This window comes from Coenobita brevimanus, chromosome 103 (genome assembly GCF_032717465.1).
Source record: "Coenobita brevimanus isolate Jiangsu-jjx chromosome 103, ASM3271746v2, whole genome shotgun sequence".
Classification (NCBI taxonomy): Eukaryota; Metazoa; Arthropoda; class Malacostraca; order Decapoda; family Coenobitidae; genus Coenobita; species Coenobita brevimanus.
Window position 1 is genome coordinate 9450959 of NC_137056.1, and position 16621 is coordinate 9467579.

Genomic DNA, 16621 nt, shown 5'->3' on the forward strand with positions numbered 1-16621 from the left:
ACGGGCTTTACGACCGACCTATTATGAATGTAAAGTAGTACAACATAGAGCTGATGACCTCGAGAATTTGTGACGCGTGGTGAAGTACAGGGGTGACTCAGATCTCCGAAGGTTAATATAAATGGTCTTTACTATACAGACCTTGTGTGTGTGTGCAACGAGCATCCCTCAGCTTGGTCCAGCTACAGAGATAGGCGCCCACACACTTTTGTATCGGGGGCAGTGGGGGATAAAACCATAAATATCGTTATGCTTGGTGTTCATTATAGCTCTGTTGTTTGTAAAAAGTATCACAAGCAGGTGGCCCAATTACTGAGGTATATAATGCACAAGCTGTAATGCACAGCAGCAGACTTGGAAGCAGAAGGCTACTAAAACCATAGTATCTCTCTGTTCTCCAGAGATAAAGCTAAAATTGCAAACGGTTGATAACAAACGGTGCTACTTACGGGGATCCAGTGCATACTCCTGGACGCCATGAAGTACCCAGTAACACTGCTTCTCTGACTTCTCCATGACGACTGGAATAAAACACACAAAATTAAACACCCCATCATCGCTGCTCAAACGTTAATAGAATAGCTATACACACGGTGGGTAGAATCTATGACAAGAAGAAAAGACAAAAAGGAGGTAAACTAATAAAGTAACTTAATATGCAGTTGGATTCTAGGTGGCGCAAGAGGCATCGTACCACCTCTTCCTTAGCAATTCGATTTGCATATGTCACTTTAATATTCCCTTGTATGTTATTTTGTGCTGGTTTTAGTATCAACAAAATGTGTCACTAACATACAAAAGGATGCTGATGCGCAATGAACAAAATAAATCGCTAAGGGAGAGGTGTTACAAAATCTGCACAACAATTGAAATACAGCCCACCATTATCATCCACACCTCCTTTCCCATCCCAAGTTGGGGTTAGGTAGGGTCCAGGGCGTCAGATATATTATATAATATTATATATATATATATATATATATATATATATATATATATATATATATATATCCATCATCCAATCCTATGTTACCCCATGAGAGGCGTAGGAGCCTGGGGCTAGGCAAGTTGGTCCTGACATTTAAGATGAGTGACCAGCCTCACTCATCCCTGAGTGGCTTTACATGAGCAATAATCCCCAACCACGTCTTGGATATAAACCTTCGCCGGCTCAATCCGATTGGAGTGCCGTAATTATCCACTATTCAATGCTTCGGTCATCTCGGAGTCGTTGGTATGACTGTCTGTGAACTGAATCTGCTAATAAATTCGTCATGGTATATGCAGCTCATCCTTCCGCTACTCACTGATGCAAACAAACCATATAAGATTAAGGTGTTACTGTTCAGAACGTTTCGTTTGTTGTGTCAGATTATTTAGCGTTTAGAATACTAGGGTACATATTTTGCTGCGGTCAATAACTCTTATACATGTTTGGGGCTGCGAACTCAAGAAACGAGATCACAACCCTTCCTTCCAACCTGCGTGAATTATGTTGGTCAAATTAGCGGTCTCATCTGGTTCTGGTAGTTTCAGTGGTTTTGGAGATTCGTAACACTTCCCTCCGTGAATTATGTAGGTCAAATTAACGGTCTCATTAGGCTCTGGTAGTCTAAGTGATTTTGGAGATTCGTAACAACTCCCTCGTAGCGATTTATTTTGCACATTACACCTCAAAGTCCTTTTATGCGTTATTGGTGCAAATTATGTGGATATTAAAATGATATGAATAGTATACAAACGAATGTTCGGGTGCACTGTGCATAATAAATCGGTCAGGAAGAAGTGTTACGAAGCCTCTGCTGTCACTTAGAAGACAAACCAAACCTTCGAGAGCGCCTAAAATAACTATGCTCTTTGTATCTTAACTTGGCCAAGATTTTTTTCCTTATGCAGGTTATTTCACATAGTTCAGCAGCAGAAAGTGACAACGCTGCGGCTCTACAACCATTCCAAAGCATTTTTCCTTGACTGGCATCATATTTTAGTGCTAATCTATTGTCACAACTCAGTATTCAAGATGGAAAGACGGAAATTTTAGGCCAAGTTATAGTAAACCAATTATAGTGATGCAAACTGTGCAATAAAAGAGGAACTTATCGCCTGTCATTAATCACTCAGGCATTAGCAGTTCTCGGCTACTCCAAATCTGGTAGTTATAGGTACGAACACACACACACACACACACACACACACCGCAGTTCTCGGCTACATTAAATCTGGTAGTTATGTAGAGCTTTGGTACGAACACACACACACACACACACACACACACACACACACACACACACACACACACAGTACAAAACTGCGTGTTATACGTACAAAACCACTGTCAGTGCCCATGCAGTCAAGGTCGCATTGGCGCACGAATACACACGTACGCGGACATAACGCACACGTGTGTGTGTGTGTGTGTGTGTGTGTGTGTGTGTGTGTGTGTGTGTGTGTGTGTGTGTGCAAATCTGACTGTATCTAAGTATGTTTATGCGTGAGGTTTTGCTCTGCATACATCTCTGTATATGTCCCTGTGTGAATCATAGACCATGAGCGTGTGCAAAAATACATGTTTGTGCACATGGATAAGGGTATGTGTACATGCCTGGATGAATAGCAGGCAGGATATACAGCTTCCTGTGTGTGTGTCTGTATGTGTGTGTGTGTGTGTGTGTGTGTGTGAGAGAGAGAGAGAGAGAGAGAGAGAGAGAGAGAGAGAGAGAGAGAGAGAGAGACCCATAATTCCATGCACCCCGTCATTTTGAACTTTTCACAGGATGCACGTAATCAGTCCAACTTAGTCGAGTGCATCACAAACATCCTGAAGCAATATCAACACCGTAAATACTTATTCTTTTGTGATATTCTGACTTCCTACATACCACTTGACTGCCCAACTCCTTCAGTCCGATGGCGTATTGTATATTCTATTCTTGCTATCTTCAGACGATTTTAGGCAATATCTGACATCTTGTGTTCGAAAAATATCAAGCTGAATAAAATCGTCCGGAGATAAAAAAGAGCATAATTTAAAGTGAAATCGGAATGAAGGGGTTAACATCGTAAGGATCGTCTGAATCACGCTCAGCTCAATAAAATCATCTGGCGTTAGTTGAAAAGCAGTACTGTACTAGAGCTGTCCCCACGATGAGAGGATTAATGGCACCAGTATTAACATTCAGACCCTATGAATCAATTTCAGCTGAGTAACATCGTCTGGAATTAACTTGAAATACAGACCTTCCCTTGTGTGTGTGTGTGTGTGTGTGTGTGTGTGTGTGTGTGTGTGTGTGTGTGTGTGTGTGTGTGTGTGTGTGTGTGTGTTTGTAATTCACTGGGTCGGTTATGATCACGTGACGTTGTGATCACCCTCCCGGAAGACAGCAGAGAGCTCAAACAGTCCGATCTAAGGGCAAAGCCTTGACCTTCACACACGCATACGCCATCCCATTGGTCAAAGGGGACAATACCCACCCGCTTTGTCAGTGAAACATTTCGGATCCCGAGCTAAGAGCGAACCTCCATCTTAGCAGATGCTATGCGAGAGCGTTACCACTGAGCCGGCGAGCGGTATATATATATATATATATATATATATATTATATATATATATATATATGTATATATATATATATATATATATATATATATATATATATATGTGTGTGTGTGTGTGTGTGTGTGTGTGTGTGTGTGGTGTGTGTGTGTGTTTTACGAAGGCCAAGAAAGCAAGTACAGTTGCTTCCTGTGCCTCTTTTTCCTCAAAGTAAAAGAAATCAGTTCCGAGAATCAGTTTATCGTAAGTTCGTTTGTGAAGTTGGACTCAAGGACAGTATTCATAAAGGGCCTCAGACAACTTTACGATAAACAAGTCTTTCTAACAGTCACCTATAGTATCACAGATGGTTTTGATTTTCTTATTTTTTCATCTTTTTCACTTTAATGTTCACATTATTTTGATTCCGAAAGGTTTGGTTGTTGTACAAATGAAGGCGAATTGTATAAACTGAGTCTTATACACAGTTTAAGCTTGGGAGATTTCATAAATATAGACTCAATGTTGCCAACAGCCTTCGCACGCAACAATTAGCCCTTGCAATCCGTTGACGTCGTTTTTTTGTTGATTTTTACCATCAGACAATTTATTCATTTTACTACAGACTTTTTAAGCTGGGGAGGTTAGATGCAACCTTAATATACTCCTTCACAGAAAAGGTCTCCTGTAAGCTGAAAAAAATGGCCCGGAGGTTGCAAGAAAAAAGGAAATAAAAGACGCCACAGGATTCAAAGGACTACGGATCCTACAAGCTCACAAAATTTACAGTTTCGGACATAAATATCGATACATTTTATAGTCCAACAAGTACATAAAACTTCCACAATATATTCTGAAAAGTTTATTGTATTCCGAAAATCGCATGTACAGTACAGGGTTTCGAAAGTCATGTTCATCGCTTCGCTTGTTTTGGTAATGTAAGCGTATCCGAAAAATATAAAGAATATGACAGAAGAAATATGAGAAGGCACGAGGGTAAAAAAGATGGAATGCGTGTGGAAGAATCGGCATGGTGGGTGTTGGGAGGATAATGGTAGGATAAGGGTCAAGGGAAGGTGAAGGGACGGGTTGCGTAGGTGGCCCTGGTACAGTGGGGATGAGGTGAGGGAAGGGTGGTGTGGAAGGGGGGAGACAGGGATTGGCGTGGGTGTGGAGAGAATATGAACATAATAAGAGAGGATAACTGCAGCATGTAACTCCTACAGGTGCGAGAAACTACTAGAAAAATGAAATCCTCCCTTTTACTGTCTTATTTTTGATATCCTAGTCACATTTTGTAAGAGTTGCATAGTATCAGCCAACCGGCCTACCGCAGTTATCCTCTTTTCTCCCGTTTTTAAAAAGGAGGGATGGATCAGAGGAGGAGAAGGGGAGGGGTGAGGGTGGCTTGGGAAGGTGGCAGGATGTGACGAAACTGAGGGAGGGAGATGACGTTGGGTACAAGTAGGTGGATGAGGGAGGGTGGTGGTGGAATGAGACTGGACGGGAGGAGAACGAGGGTGAAAGAGGAGAGGGGGGGGGGGTACGAAGGAGTAAAATGGAAAGCAAACAGCAACAGATTTATTGCTCCTTACGGGGCTGTTTGTTACAAAGAAGACTATATCTATGATATGCGTCGACCCATGAGCAAGTGCTTCTCGGCCCGATTAGAGGTCAAAACACTTTTAGAAAACTTCAGCCGACATGAAATTGAAATAGGCTCATCTGCGAACCAGTTGGAACCATTCTGTCAAGTTTCGTTGAATTCCTCTTTTTCCAGTTTCGGCTGCACCACACTTACACCCCCCCCACACACACACATAAGACACACACACACACACACACACACACACACACACACACACACACACACACATGAATTACGGTATACAGGATTGAATACTTGAGCTAAAGGTCTTAATATTTCATTTTTCACTTGCCTTAAGACTCTTGGAGACATTATAATTATCTGGTTCACTGTTTTATTGATCATAAGTTTATTTAACGCAAGTAGTTCTATCCTCATCTACACGTAGGGAGGCAACGAACATGGATTTTCTGCTGCAAATACTTGTGCAATGAAAGCGTTAAGAATTTTGGCCATCTTGGTTTCATCGTTTATATGCTCACCATTAGCTGTGACTAGCGTGGGGAAGGATGGAGAAGGACAGGGCGAGAAGGAGGGAAGGAAAGGGAGAAAAGAGGTAGGAGAAGAATGACTCAAGAGAGGAGGAGGGGAAGAAGAAGAAAAGATGGTAGGGGACTGGTAGAGAGGATGAGGTGGGAAGAACGAATTCGAAGAAAAGAGTGACATGGATGGAGGAAAGAGGGGGAAAGATGGAGGTGGCAGGGAGAAGGGAGAGGGAAGCATGGGAAAAGGAGAGTTGAGAGGATTGTAGCATAATTTGTATATTCTTCCAAAACTTCAAACTGGCCCCCCCCCTTTTTTTTAACGTAGTACTAACATCACACAAAAAATGTTGCCTTCATTAAATCGGCTTATGGTCAGGACAACTCTAACATACCATTCCTGCTAACACCAGATGATTTTATTCAGCTAAGAGTGAATGATAGGAGTCTGAAAGAGTTTAAAAGGTGGAAGTGTGCAAGGACTGAAAAGTTTACCAGAGAGGGAGAAAAATGATTAGATTTAGGAGAGGGAGAGGTGTGGAGGAGAGAAGGAATGTGGGGGTGGGAGAGGAATGGATAAATACAAGAGAGATGGGGATGAGAGGAGAAGGGAGAGGGAGGGAGAGGAGGGCTGCAGAAGATTTTTTTTTTTTTTTAACAGTATGCCAGCTGATACTTCAAGGTCAACAACGCTCTCTCACAACATAATCGGAAATAATAATAAAAATCACAATCGGAAATGGTTATAACGAAAACATAATGCACAAAATATCCCTGAAGAAGTATCAGATAAACATTAAAACTCCTAAAACTAATTTACACTTTCCAAAAATTTGAACTAAAATAAAAATAAAACAATATACAGCGGCGTATGGCATTGGCATCTCCCTAATTACAGCTCGGTATCTCATAAACATTGCCGAACAGAAACTTCTTTAACTCCTACCAGTCTTAAACGCGGGTAAATACACAGGATACATAAACAATTAATTCACAGTATAACGAACGATGGTGCAATAACAGTAGTCGAGTGACATACTTTCACAAATGATGGAAGTGTTCGCCTGCCAGACGTACGAAAAGTCAGCCCGGCGGCCGTAGGTTCGTATTTATCATGGATTTTAACTCTCTCATGGCTGGGACACAACTCTGATTCTATTGCAGCAACTCCAAACTTTTTTTTTTTTTTTTTTTTTCAGCTGAGAGTGAATCATAGGAACCTGAGTGAGTTAATATTGTTATCATTACAACTCTCATGACCTGGAAACCTTTAACTATTTCCAGTTAACACCAAACGTTTTATTCAGCTGAGTAAGCTATAGGAGCCTGCGGGAGTAAATACTGTCATCGTGAACTCTCTCATGGTTAGAAAACCTCTTAACAGGCTACTTTGTTCCAGCTAACACCAAGGTATTCTCATCGGCTTAGTCACAGGAGCCTTTGAGTTAATGATGCCGCTATTAACTCCCTCATGTTCAAGTCAACTCTATTCTATTCCACCTGACACCTGACGATTTCATTCAGCTAAGAGTAAGGCGCCAAATCCTTTCTAGAATCACCAAGTTAATCCTTATCAGGAATGTCTTTGTTTCCTTTTTCACGTTAATATTGACAATTATCTGTGAAGAGCCTGGCAGTTAGATAAGTATAGGCAATACTAAAAACAAGCACATTTATAGAGAGCTGGTCAAGACAATTTGTAAATATGGCTCCAAGCTCACTTGTAGTGGGTGCGTTAATGTCACCTTGGGGCAAGCCTGTCACACATCTTCAATTTTTTTCTCTTTTTCATAACCTTTTCATACTTAAAGGCTGTTCACATAATGATACTCAGAGAACAGCAGCTGGTCTTTCTTGCCTTCAGTCCTTGGACTGAGTAGCTTATCCTACCCCGGGCCCCCGACCCATACGTTCCTGATGTGGTATTAAGGTACGACGCCAGAACAGCAGCCATTGGAGTATGTTTCGTACTCTACACTTGTGTATGCATGCTTTCATCACAGTTGCATACCGTATTCGAACGTTTATTTTAAATTCTGCAATTTAAGACAAACTGATAACTGATAGTACACACACACACACACACACACACACACACACACACACACACACACACAATAACATTACATAACATGACATCGCATTAGTTCATATTACTGGTCACAGATTTCCGTCCTGTGTACCATTTTTCCACTATACACTGTTTTATACTCCCAGGATAATCATCTCTCCTCCCCTTTTTTTTAACTCTAACTTAACCTATCCCGACTTAATCAAACATATGAACCTAACTGACTAACAAACTAACCTAACCCGATACAGTAGTCCACTAAGAAAACAAATATAATCTAATCTGGACTTTCCAGGGTAAGAAAAAGTGCAAATATACAGAACTGAAATCAGTGTCCTGCCACCGCTTTGCTTCATCAGCCTTCCATGGAAACCTAATGCCTGCTCAAAATATGTACGAATTTATCTTGGATTATTTTTAGTGAAGTCATTAAATTGATTAATATTTCAGTATCCTTTACGGCATTCTTTTTAATACTCGCAATATCCAGCACCACCGGATGGTAATGAATTCCTGGTATAGGAAATGATGTTTCTTTCTAGGCTGGGATTCAAACAAAATAGAAGTTCAGACCACCACCTGAACCATATGAAGCTGTAAGGTTGACAGTATTACCACATCAAAAGTATGGGACTTCTTGGGGGAGAACCAGTAGTTTTATGACTATACCTCTCAGAACTATGGTAAAGACCCATCTACTAACTTTTTGGTGGTCTGAGTGCTACACCTTGCCAAAGGGTGACCCGGGATTGTGTAGGGAAGGGGCGTCCACCTTCCCTGCACCGGATACACTCTCCGGCCGCATGCGAACACTAATATTTGAAAGAGAGAGATGCGATCTTTGGAGCCTATCAAAATTTTCATTATATTATGTAGGAGTTTCATAACTGTTCGATTACATATTGAACCGAAATTAGGCTACTGTTTTTAATGTAAGTACAGGACCGGCTTGATATGTCCAACTTCTTTGAAAGTAAAGGAGAGGCAATGTGCGTTTCTAAGAAAGATCACGAGATAAAACAAGACTACCGAGGGAGGATGAAGACTGACTCATGACTGTTCTAGTGGATTTGGAAATTTCTTAACGTCTCTTCCTCGGCGATTTGTTTTGCTTGTTGTATTTTTTCTTTTTTCCATTATTAAAGCATATTATGTCGATACTATAAATATTTTAATAACAGAAGAGGGTGTAATGCATATTATAAATCGCCACGGAATAGGTGTTACGAAGTCCCCCATGCCACTCGTAATGTGCAAATGACTGGCGAGTTAACTAGATGAGGAATTTACCACTTTAGTAAGATTACACATTTTTGTATTTTTACTACAATACTTTATTCAGCTTAACCTCTGAATACAGTGATCATGTTTTGTATATGCTCCTTCCTTCAACGACTATGCTTAGCTGAGGACAGGCTTTTCCAAGAGGAGGGGTTTGATGCAGCTTTCATTAATCCCATCAATACAAGAGATCTTTCCTATGTTGAATAAAATCATATGGATGTAGAAAAATATAATAGAAAACACGTCACCTGTTTGAGAGGGTAAAAATAAACATGAAACAGCCTACATTCTTTTTATCACTCAACAGGAAGAACTATATAAAAAAAAAAATGAATACTTGGAAACGAACACTATCAATATGGCAAAAATTATCAAGCAATTTATCCAGCTATATTCAAACATATATCTGTGTAATATACCACTAGACGCTTTTGTTTAGCTAAGAGGTAGGAAAAAGAAAAGGTATGGTCAATGAAGACAAAGGGTTGAACAAACTTTTCCTACTGTGTGCCTTCCTCCATCTCTCTATACCTCCACGGCTCCACCTCGCTCCCTGCTCGATCCCTTCCCCTACCTCTTCCCCTCCCCCCTCACCTCCAGTCAACTCCCTAGGGTCCCCCCCCCCTCTCTCTCTCTCTCTCTCTCTCCACCCATTCCTCGCACTAATTGTCAAGAAGTATAAACCTTACCTCATCCTTACTTAGGAGGTCATGATGATGATGATGATGATACTGATGATAATGATGCAAACTATTCGAATACCTTTGAGCTTCCAAAATATAATAATCATTTTTTAACAAAAAAGATCAAAACAGCATCCTCCATCCTTTTTGCTTGTTGGATATACGAGAGAGAGAGAGAGAGAGAGAGAGAGAGAGAGAGAGAGAGAGAGAGAGAGAGAGAATCGCGCCCCCACTGTCCTCTTACCTCCCTCCCCCTGTATCCTTCATCTCTTCCATACCTCCCTCCCGCTGTATCCTTCATCTCTTCCATTCCCGTATTTCCTTCACCCACAGGACGTTTCTTATGTCCTTTTCTCCCTTCCGCCAAATAATCTGATCCAGCTAAGGCAAGACATCTCGTCCTGAAAAAGTTATAGGAGGCTGTTTCTGCCTTCCCTACGAGATGTCTTTCCTGTGGTGAATATAATCGTCTGTAGTAGTAGTATTATAGTAGCAGTAGTAACAGTAGTAGTAGTAGTAGTAGTAGTAGTAGTAGCAGCAGCAGCAGCAGCAGCAGCAGCAGCGGCAGCAGCAGCAGCAGCAGCAGCAGCAGCAGCAGCAGCAGCAGCAGCAGCAGCAGCAGCAGCAGTAGTAGTAGTAGTAGTAGTAGAGGAAGAAGAAGACAAAGAAGAAGAACAGGTGAAGAAGATGAAGAAGTTGCAACCTCAGGCTCTTCTGAAACGTGAAATCGGTGGACTGCAGGCTGAATTTGTCCTCATCCTGCGGTCCACCATCCTCCTTACCGGGAATTACAAGGGACGTTTGCGTAACTAGGCAGAGGAACTGCTTGACCATATCAGTGCCACCACATGAAGGCATCCCTCTACAGTATCGCATCTGACGGTAGCACAATGAATATACAAATGGCGTCCTCGGACTGAAGGAGTTAACCATTCACTGTAATGGTGAAGTTTGGGTATTTTTCTTCACGCCAACATTCGGTAATTGGGTCAGCTGTGGGAAGTAATAGAGGGCAGGAGATTTACTCTTTCAGCCCCACCTGCCTATCGTTTACCTATCCACCTGTCTATCATTCACTCTAGCTGTCTATCATTCTATCTACCTACTTATCTATCTATCTTTTATTCTATCTATCTACCTTTTTATCTATTTATCTATCTATCATTCAATCCATCTATCTATCCATCTATAGCTATAAGCATTAATCCCGGAAGGTGTGGCAACAAACTAATATTCCCCCGTCACCCAGCTCTCCGCCATCAAGCTGCCCTTATTCTAACACACACTCCTCATTTTTATTCCTTTCCACCCCACCCCTTCACCTCATCTTTATTCTCCTCCTTGTCTCCCTTCCTGCAGCTCGCTCTCATAATATTCTCTCCTAATCAAGCTCTTATTCTGCAGTCTCACCACATGGCCAAGGGGTCAGAGTTATATAGAATTATCTGGTGTAAACCCAAACATAATACACAGTAGGTCCTTGGGTTGATGGGGTTAACGACTACCCATTTTAACACTAGTTTCGTCCCAATTAACATAAAAAATTAATAACTGTAATATGACGGTTGGCCCCATAGTGGAAAAAGAAACTTATATCTAAGAGCGCGCGCGCACACACACACACTCACGCATACACGCACGCACACACGCGCACACACACACACACACACACACACACACACACACACACACACACACACACACACACACACACACACACACACACACACACACACACACACTGCTGTACCTTTACTATAAGCACAAACTGCTCTTGCGCAAGTTCAAAAGGTTGATATAATTTCTTCCATTTGAAGAGTCTCAACACTGTGACATTAACACTCGCCATGGTTACGCTAAGACAATTACTACATTAAAACAATAATACATAGACAGAGAAAATACCTATACTTTTTTACACACTAGGTTGTCCTAACATTACCATCACAGTATCTTGAATACTGAACCATAACAACAGATTAACACAAGAATGAAGTGCTAGTCGCGAAGACGTGGTATAAAAAAGATGCAAAAAGGCAATGGCATCTTATTTTGCATGTGAGCTAAGTGAATTAAGCTACAAGAGGTCGAAAAATGTCAGCCAAGTTAAGGTAAAAAGGGTATAGCTCTCTTCCGTCCACCAAACCCTGAGGTTGAAACTGGCAGCAAGAGTGAAGGAAAGCCATATAGTATAGACAAACTGGCACAGAATTTTTTTTTAGAGGATGACGAACAGAAAACATATACTGCCGCGCTGAAGCCTAGAACAATAAAGTTGTGCAATTATTCTGACGTAAGCGCTTTAATGAAATTATCACTTCAGTCCAAGGACGTCATAAGGTATACACGATGCCGCGAGATGCTTACACCAATATATTCATTAGACCGTAATTAACACCATGACAAAGCAGAGTTCATTAATTTTATTCCACCCAACACCAGCGACATTGTTCTGCTGAGAGACGTTCTTGTACCCACATTATATCCTTTTGCTGCTTTGAGCTACATGAAGTAATGCATTTCATCTCGGCTATCACCAGCTAATTAACTTTTGTCTGACTAAAATATTCTACAGAAAAGGAAGGTTCAGTGACTACGAAAGGTGAACATATTCTTCCTACTGTACACTCTATGGCGCTGCTCTACACCCTCCCCCCCCCATCCCACACACCTTCCCCACCTCCCTGTCTCATATGCAAAATTTTTACGAATTATATATATATATATATATATATATATATGTGTGTGTGTGTGTGTGTGTGTGTGTGTGTATACATTTATAGAAGGTAGCTGGATGGATAGATAATAGAGATAGATAGATAGATAGATAGATAGACAGACAGATAGACAGAGAGACAGTGGTTTTATTACTGTCAGCTCAAAGACGTCAAAAGACACAGACGATGCTGAGAGATGCTGACACCATGACAGAAGCAAATTTCAATACTATTCAGACTAACATCAAACGACTTTATTCTGCTGAGGGATGTTTTTGGTAGTCACTTTATCTTCGCTGCTGTGGGCGAACTGAGGTACCATATCTTAATGCAGCTAACACCAGACACCTTTTGTATGAAATGTCCCACAGTAGAGTTGTCCAGCCAGAGGGACACCGGCTATATCCTTGAGGGTGCGTGGTGCCTCACCAGGAGGTGCATAAACGATCCTAGGATACATTAGTACTACGTTCCTTAAACGAGCGAATATTACTTCGATCAGTTACTGAATATTGTTTATATCCTTTTAGAGTATTATATTAAATTTTCAGACAATTTAATATGTTTCATCAATAATAAGAAAAAAAAAAAGTGTAACATCAACGCCATTATAATCCTGTCAAGACCGAACCCCTGTGGCTTTGGCCCTTGACTGATTGTTCTAAAAAAATCAAAATGTAAATATTCCATCCTTACCTGACCCTCAATCCAGCCACCAAATTGGTTCAGATAAGATGAAAAATGTTTAAGATGACCTTACCCTGTGACCTTCACCTTTGACCTATTGTTTTAGAAAGTAATTACTGTACTTTCATTCTTGGCTAACTTTAAAGCATTCCAGCAAGTTTAATCCAAATCAAATCAAAACTATTTGCGTTAAACTTCTGAACATTTAAACTTGCCCTGTGACCTTTACCTGTGACAGATTGTTCTCAGTACTGAATCAGTTCACCCTTTCCTGTCCCTCAGTCCATCCAACAATTTTGGTAAAAGTCAAATTAAAACTGAGTTGACTATGCCCTTGACCTATGACATTATTCGGTCAAAAAATAAGTACCTGATCCTCTGATGGTCCTCAGTCATTATGCCAACTTTGGTACAGTTCCATAAAATGTATATATATTTTTTTTCCATAATTACGCTAACAGACAGAATAACAAACAAAGACAAACAAAACAAATAACCTCGTACTTTCGCGCACGGGATTAAACATGGAGTACGTTATGAATTTATGACTCAAGGATACAAAATAGCCTATTCATCCTGGTTTATACTTCAAAAAGCCTCTAGTCACAGAGACAGCAGGACCAGCCAGCGAGTGTGTGTGTGAGGTGGGCTTCTCCATTCTTGTTAACATTAAAAAAAAAAAAAAAAAAAAAAGAGCTTCGACTGTCAGCATGATATGTGTCTTGTACTTCCAACCATCTTCCTCATTTTTGTATCCTCATAAGGAAAATGCAACACCAGATGCCTCTTTTCTGTGTTAAGAAACTGTAATGTGTTGTTAGATTCAGTCAAAAGGAGAATATTATTCGTTTGCTTTTTCATCTGCCTGTCTGTCTGTTTGCCTGTCTACATATCTACCCATCATCTACTTGTCTGTCTATCTGTTTATCTATCTACCTATATCTATCAATCTACCCATCATCCACCTATCTGTCTATCTATCTATCTATTTACCTATATCTGTCTATCAGTCTATATCTATATATCTATGTCTATTGACAACAAGAGATTTATAACAGACAGACACAGATAAATATTATGAACGAAAACAAGGACCAAACGATGAAACCCTGTTAAAAGTCGTCCTCTCCAGGGAAAAGTTAAATAAAATGCAGTCTTAATCACGATTCCTTCATTTCAAGCAAGCTGGATACACTGCGTTTAAAAGACTGGAGGCCATAGGCAGATGGTAATACAGATCTGAAGAAAACACTTCCAAAACTGACCAGTTGCATTCATACAGGACTGAGATACGGGCCATACACATTTCTTATTGCAAAAATACTTAATACGGTTCTACAACTGCACAAGAACATTTGAGTGAAATAAACCCTGGATGTTCTCTTTTTTTTTTTTTTTTTTTTTTTTGACCTTAAAGGAAGTGAGATGTGACGTGTGAGTAGGGACGAATTTGGTATGAGAAGCAAGTACTAAAAAAAGTAAACAAAAAAAAAAAAGATCTAATTACAAAAGGGTGAACATTTATTCATAAATATTCCTGTATCTCCATTCATTACTCATTGCCTTTTCCTACTCAGTCCACAAACCCAGCGCCATGGCACTGCACAACCTACCTCCCCCACTCCCGCTTCCCTACCTCCCCACTCAGTCAACTCTCTCTCTCTCTCTCTCTCTCAGTGAGAAAAGTGTCCCCCAAGTTGAACAAAAACCGCCAAGAGAGCGCAGAAATAAAATTATGTTCTCTGGCTGAAGGGGTTACTTCAAAGTTATATCCAGAAGCTTGATGTGTGTGTGTGTGTGTGTGTGTGTGTGTGTGTGTGTGTGTGTGTGTGTGTGTGTGTGTGTGTGTGTGTGTGGAGGGAAGGGTTACAAAAAAAAAAAAAAAGCTAGGATGGGTGGAGAGGAGAGGGAGAGATGGGCTGGTAATGCAGGACGGGGATAATACACCCTTTGAAGTAGGTTCTGTACCGTAGGTTTGCCAGTTTCACTTTATGATGGTTTATTTCTGAACTTTCTCCAAGTAGATAAAAACAAATAGGGAGAAAGTAAGCACATGCTGCTCATGTATTAAAAAATAAAAAGATATGGAAAGGAAAATTGTAAAGTAAAAACGAAAGCAGAAATGGATGGATATAAGAGAAGAAAAGTTGTCAATATCTGTTTATCTATCCATCTGTTGCCAGACGCCATGATCCAGGAAGGGGTGGTCACAAACGAATCGCCTCCATTTCTCCCTGTTATCCGTCATCAGACCGCCCTCTTTCCAATTCACTCCCCCACCCACCCACTCATATACCTTTCCAACCCATGCCTCCATCTCATCCTCAGGCCCTTCCTTTCCCAACTCCCTCTCCACCTTATCCACATACTCTCTTCCATGACCAAATCATCTCAAGCCATCTCAAGGTACTTCTCTTGCTTTCCAGCACATCCTTATTAACAGCACAACGAGCCTTCCTTCTCTCATTTGTCTGTTATCCGCTCCACGTTACTCCACGTGTTCATCTCATATAACTTATTTCCACCTCTCCCACTCCTGACTTTTGTCTTTCATAAATGAAACTGTAGGGCTACCTTCAGGTGATCCTAGCCCGAGTGATAAGCCACTCTGTTTCTCATAGGTCAAAACACCATTTATTAAGGTGTCCTGGATGCCTAGTGATTTAATGGCCTAAGGAGCTCCAACCATATGAATCCCATAAAGATTTATGTCTGATGGATGGCTGGGGTATAATGCTCACATAATACCAGACAGGGTAAGCGATGTGTCAGGACTAACAACCCTAGCCCCGGATCCCGACGCTCCTGATGGGGTAATGAAGAAGAGAGAATGGAAAGAAGGATGGAAGGACGAATGGAAGGAGAAAAGTGTGAACAGAAATGGGTGGATGGATGGAAGAATACACGGAAAATGACTGAAGACCGTATTATAGATGACGATAGAAACACAGATGGAACGAATGGTAAAAACGAAAGCAGAAACGGAGGGATGGAAAAGCAAACACAAAGCGAAGGGAGGAAAAGCGTGGATTTACCATAACTGAAGATGGACACAAAGACGTCAGGAAAAACAATACCGCCGAGATATATGGACGCAAGGTCAGGCAAACAACGGAGAAAGGAAAATTGTGGATCGATACAAAGATGGAAGGAAGGCTGGAAGGATAAACACCGAGAAGAAAAACAGACGGGTGGAAGTTTATACGAAAAGCGAAGTGAGGAAAAAATGTGGAGAGTAACATAATCGAGGATGAAAATAAAGACGGAAGACAGGATGGTGGAACAACAGAAGGCCGGAAGTCATTATGTATGGGTGGGTGAAGGTGTGTGTTTGGGGGGGGGGGGGGGCTACCGGATTTACGTATCAAAATAGACTTTAATTTTGTTCATTTATCTTGTAAAATATGAATGTTCAGAATGTTAGACCTGTGAGGTGACGCTAGGACTCATGGGGTTCGAATCGAGAGTACATAATTCTGTGGTAGATTTCACCAGTGATGCTGTTAATAGTTCTACC

At 41.0% G+C, this 16621-nt stretch overlaps 1 protein-coding gene across 1 annotated transcript in view; it reads right to left on the reverse strand.

Moving 5' to 3' along the window:
• LOC145415741 (sodium/glucose cotransporter 4-like) overlaps positions 1-16621 on the reverse strand; it is a 120163-nt gene that overhangs the window by 79538 nt on the left and 24004 nt on the right. The window contains exon 2 of the mRNA XM_080284973.1: positions 450-521. Within this exon, the coding sequence (XP_080141099.1) occupies positions 450-521 (72 nt within the window). The remainder of the gene's footprint in view (positions 1-449; positions 522-16621) is intronic.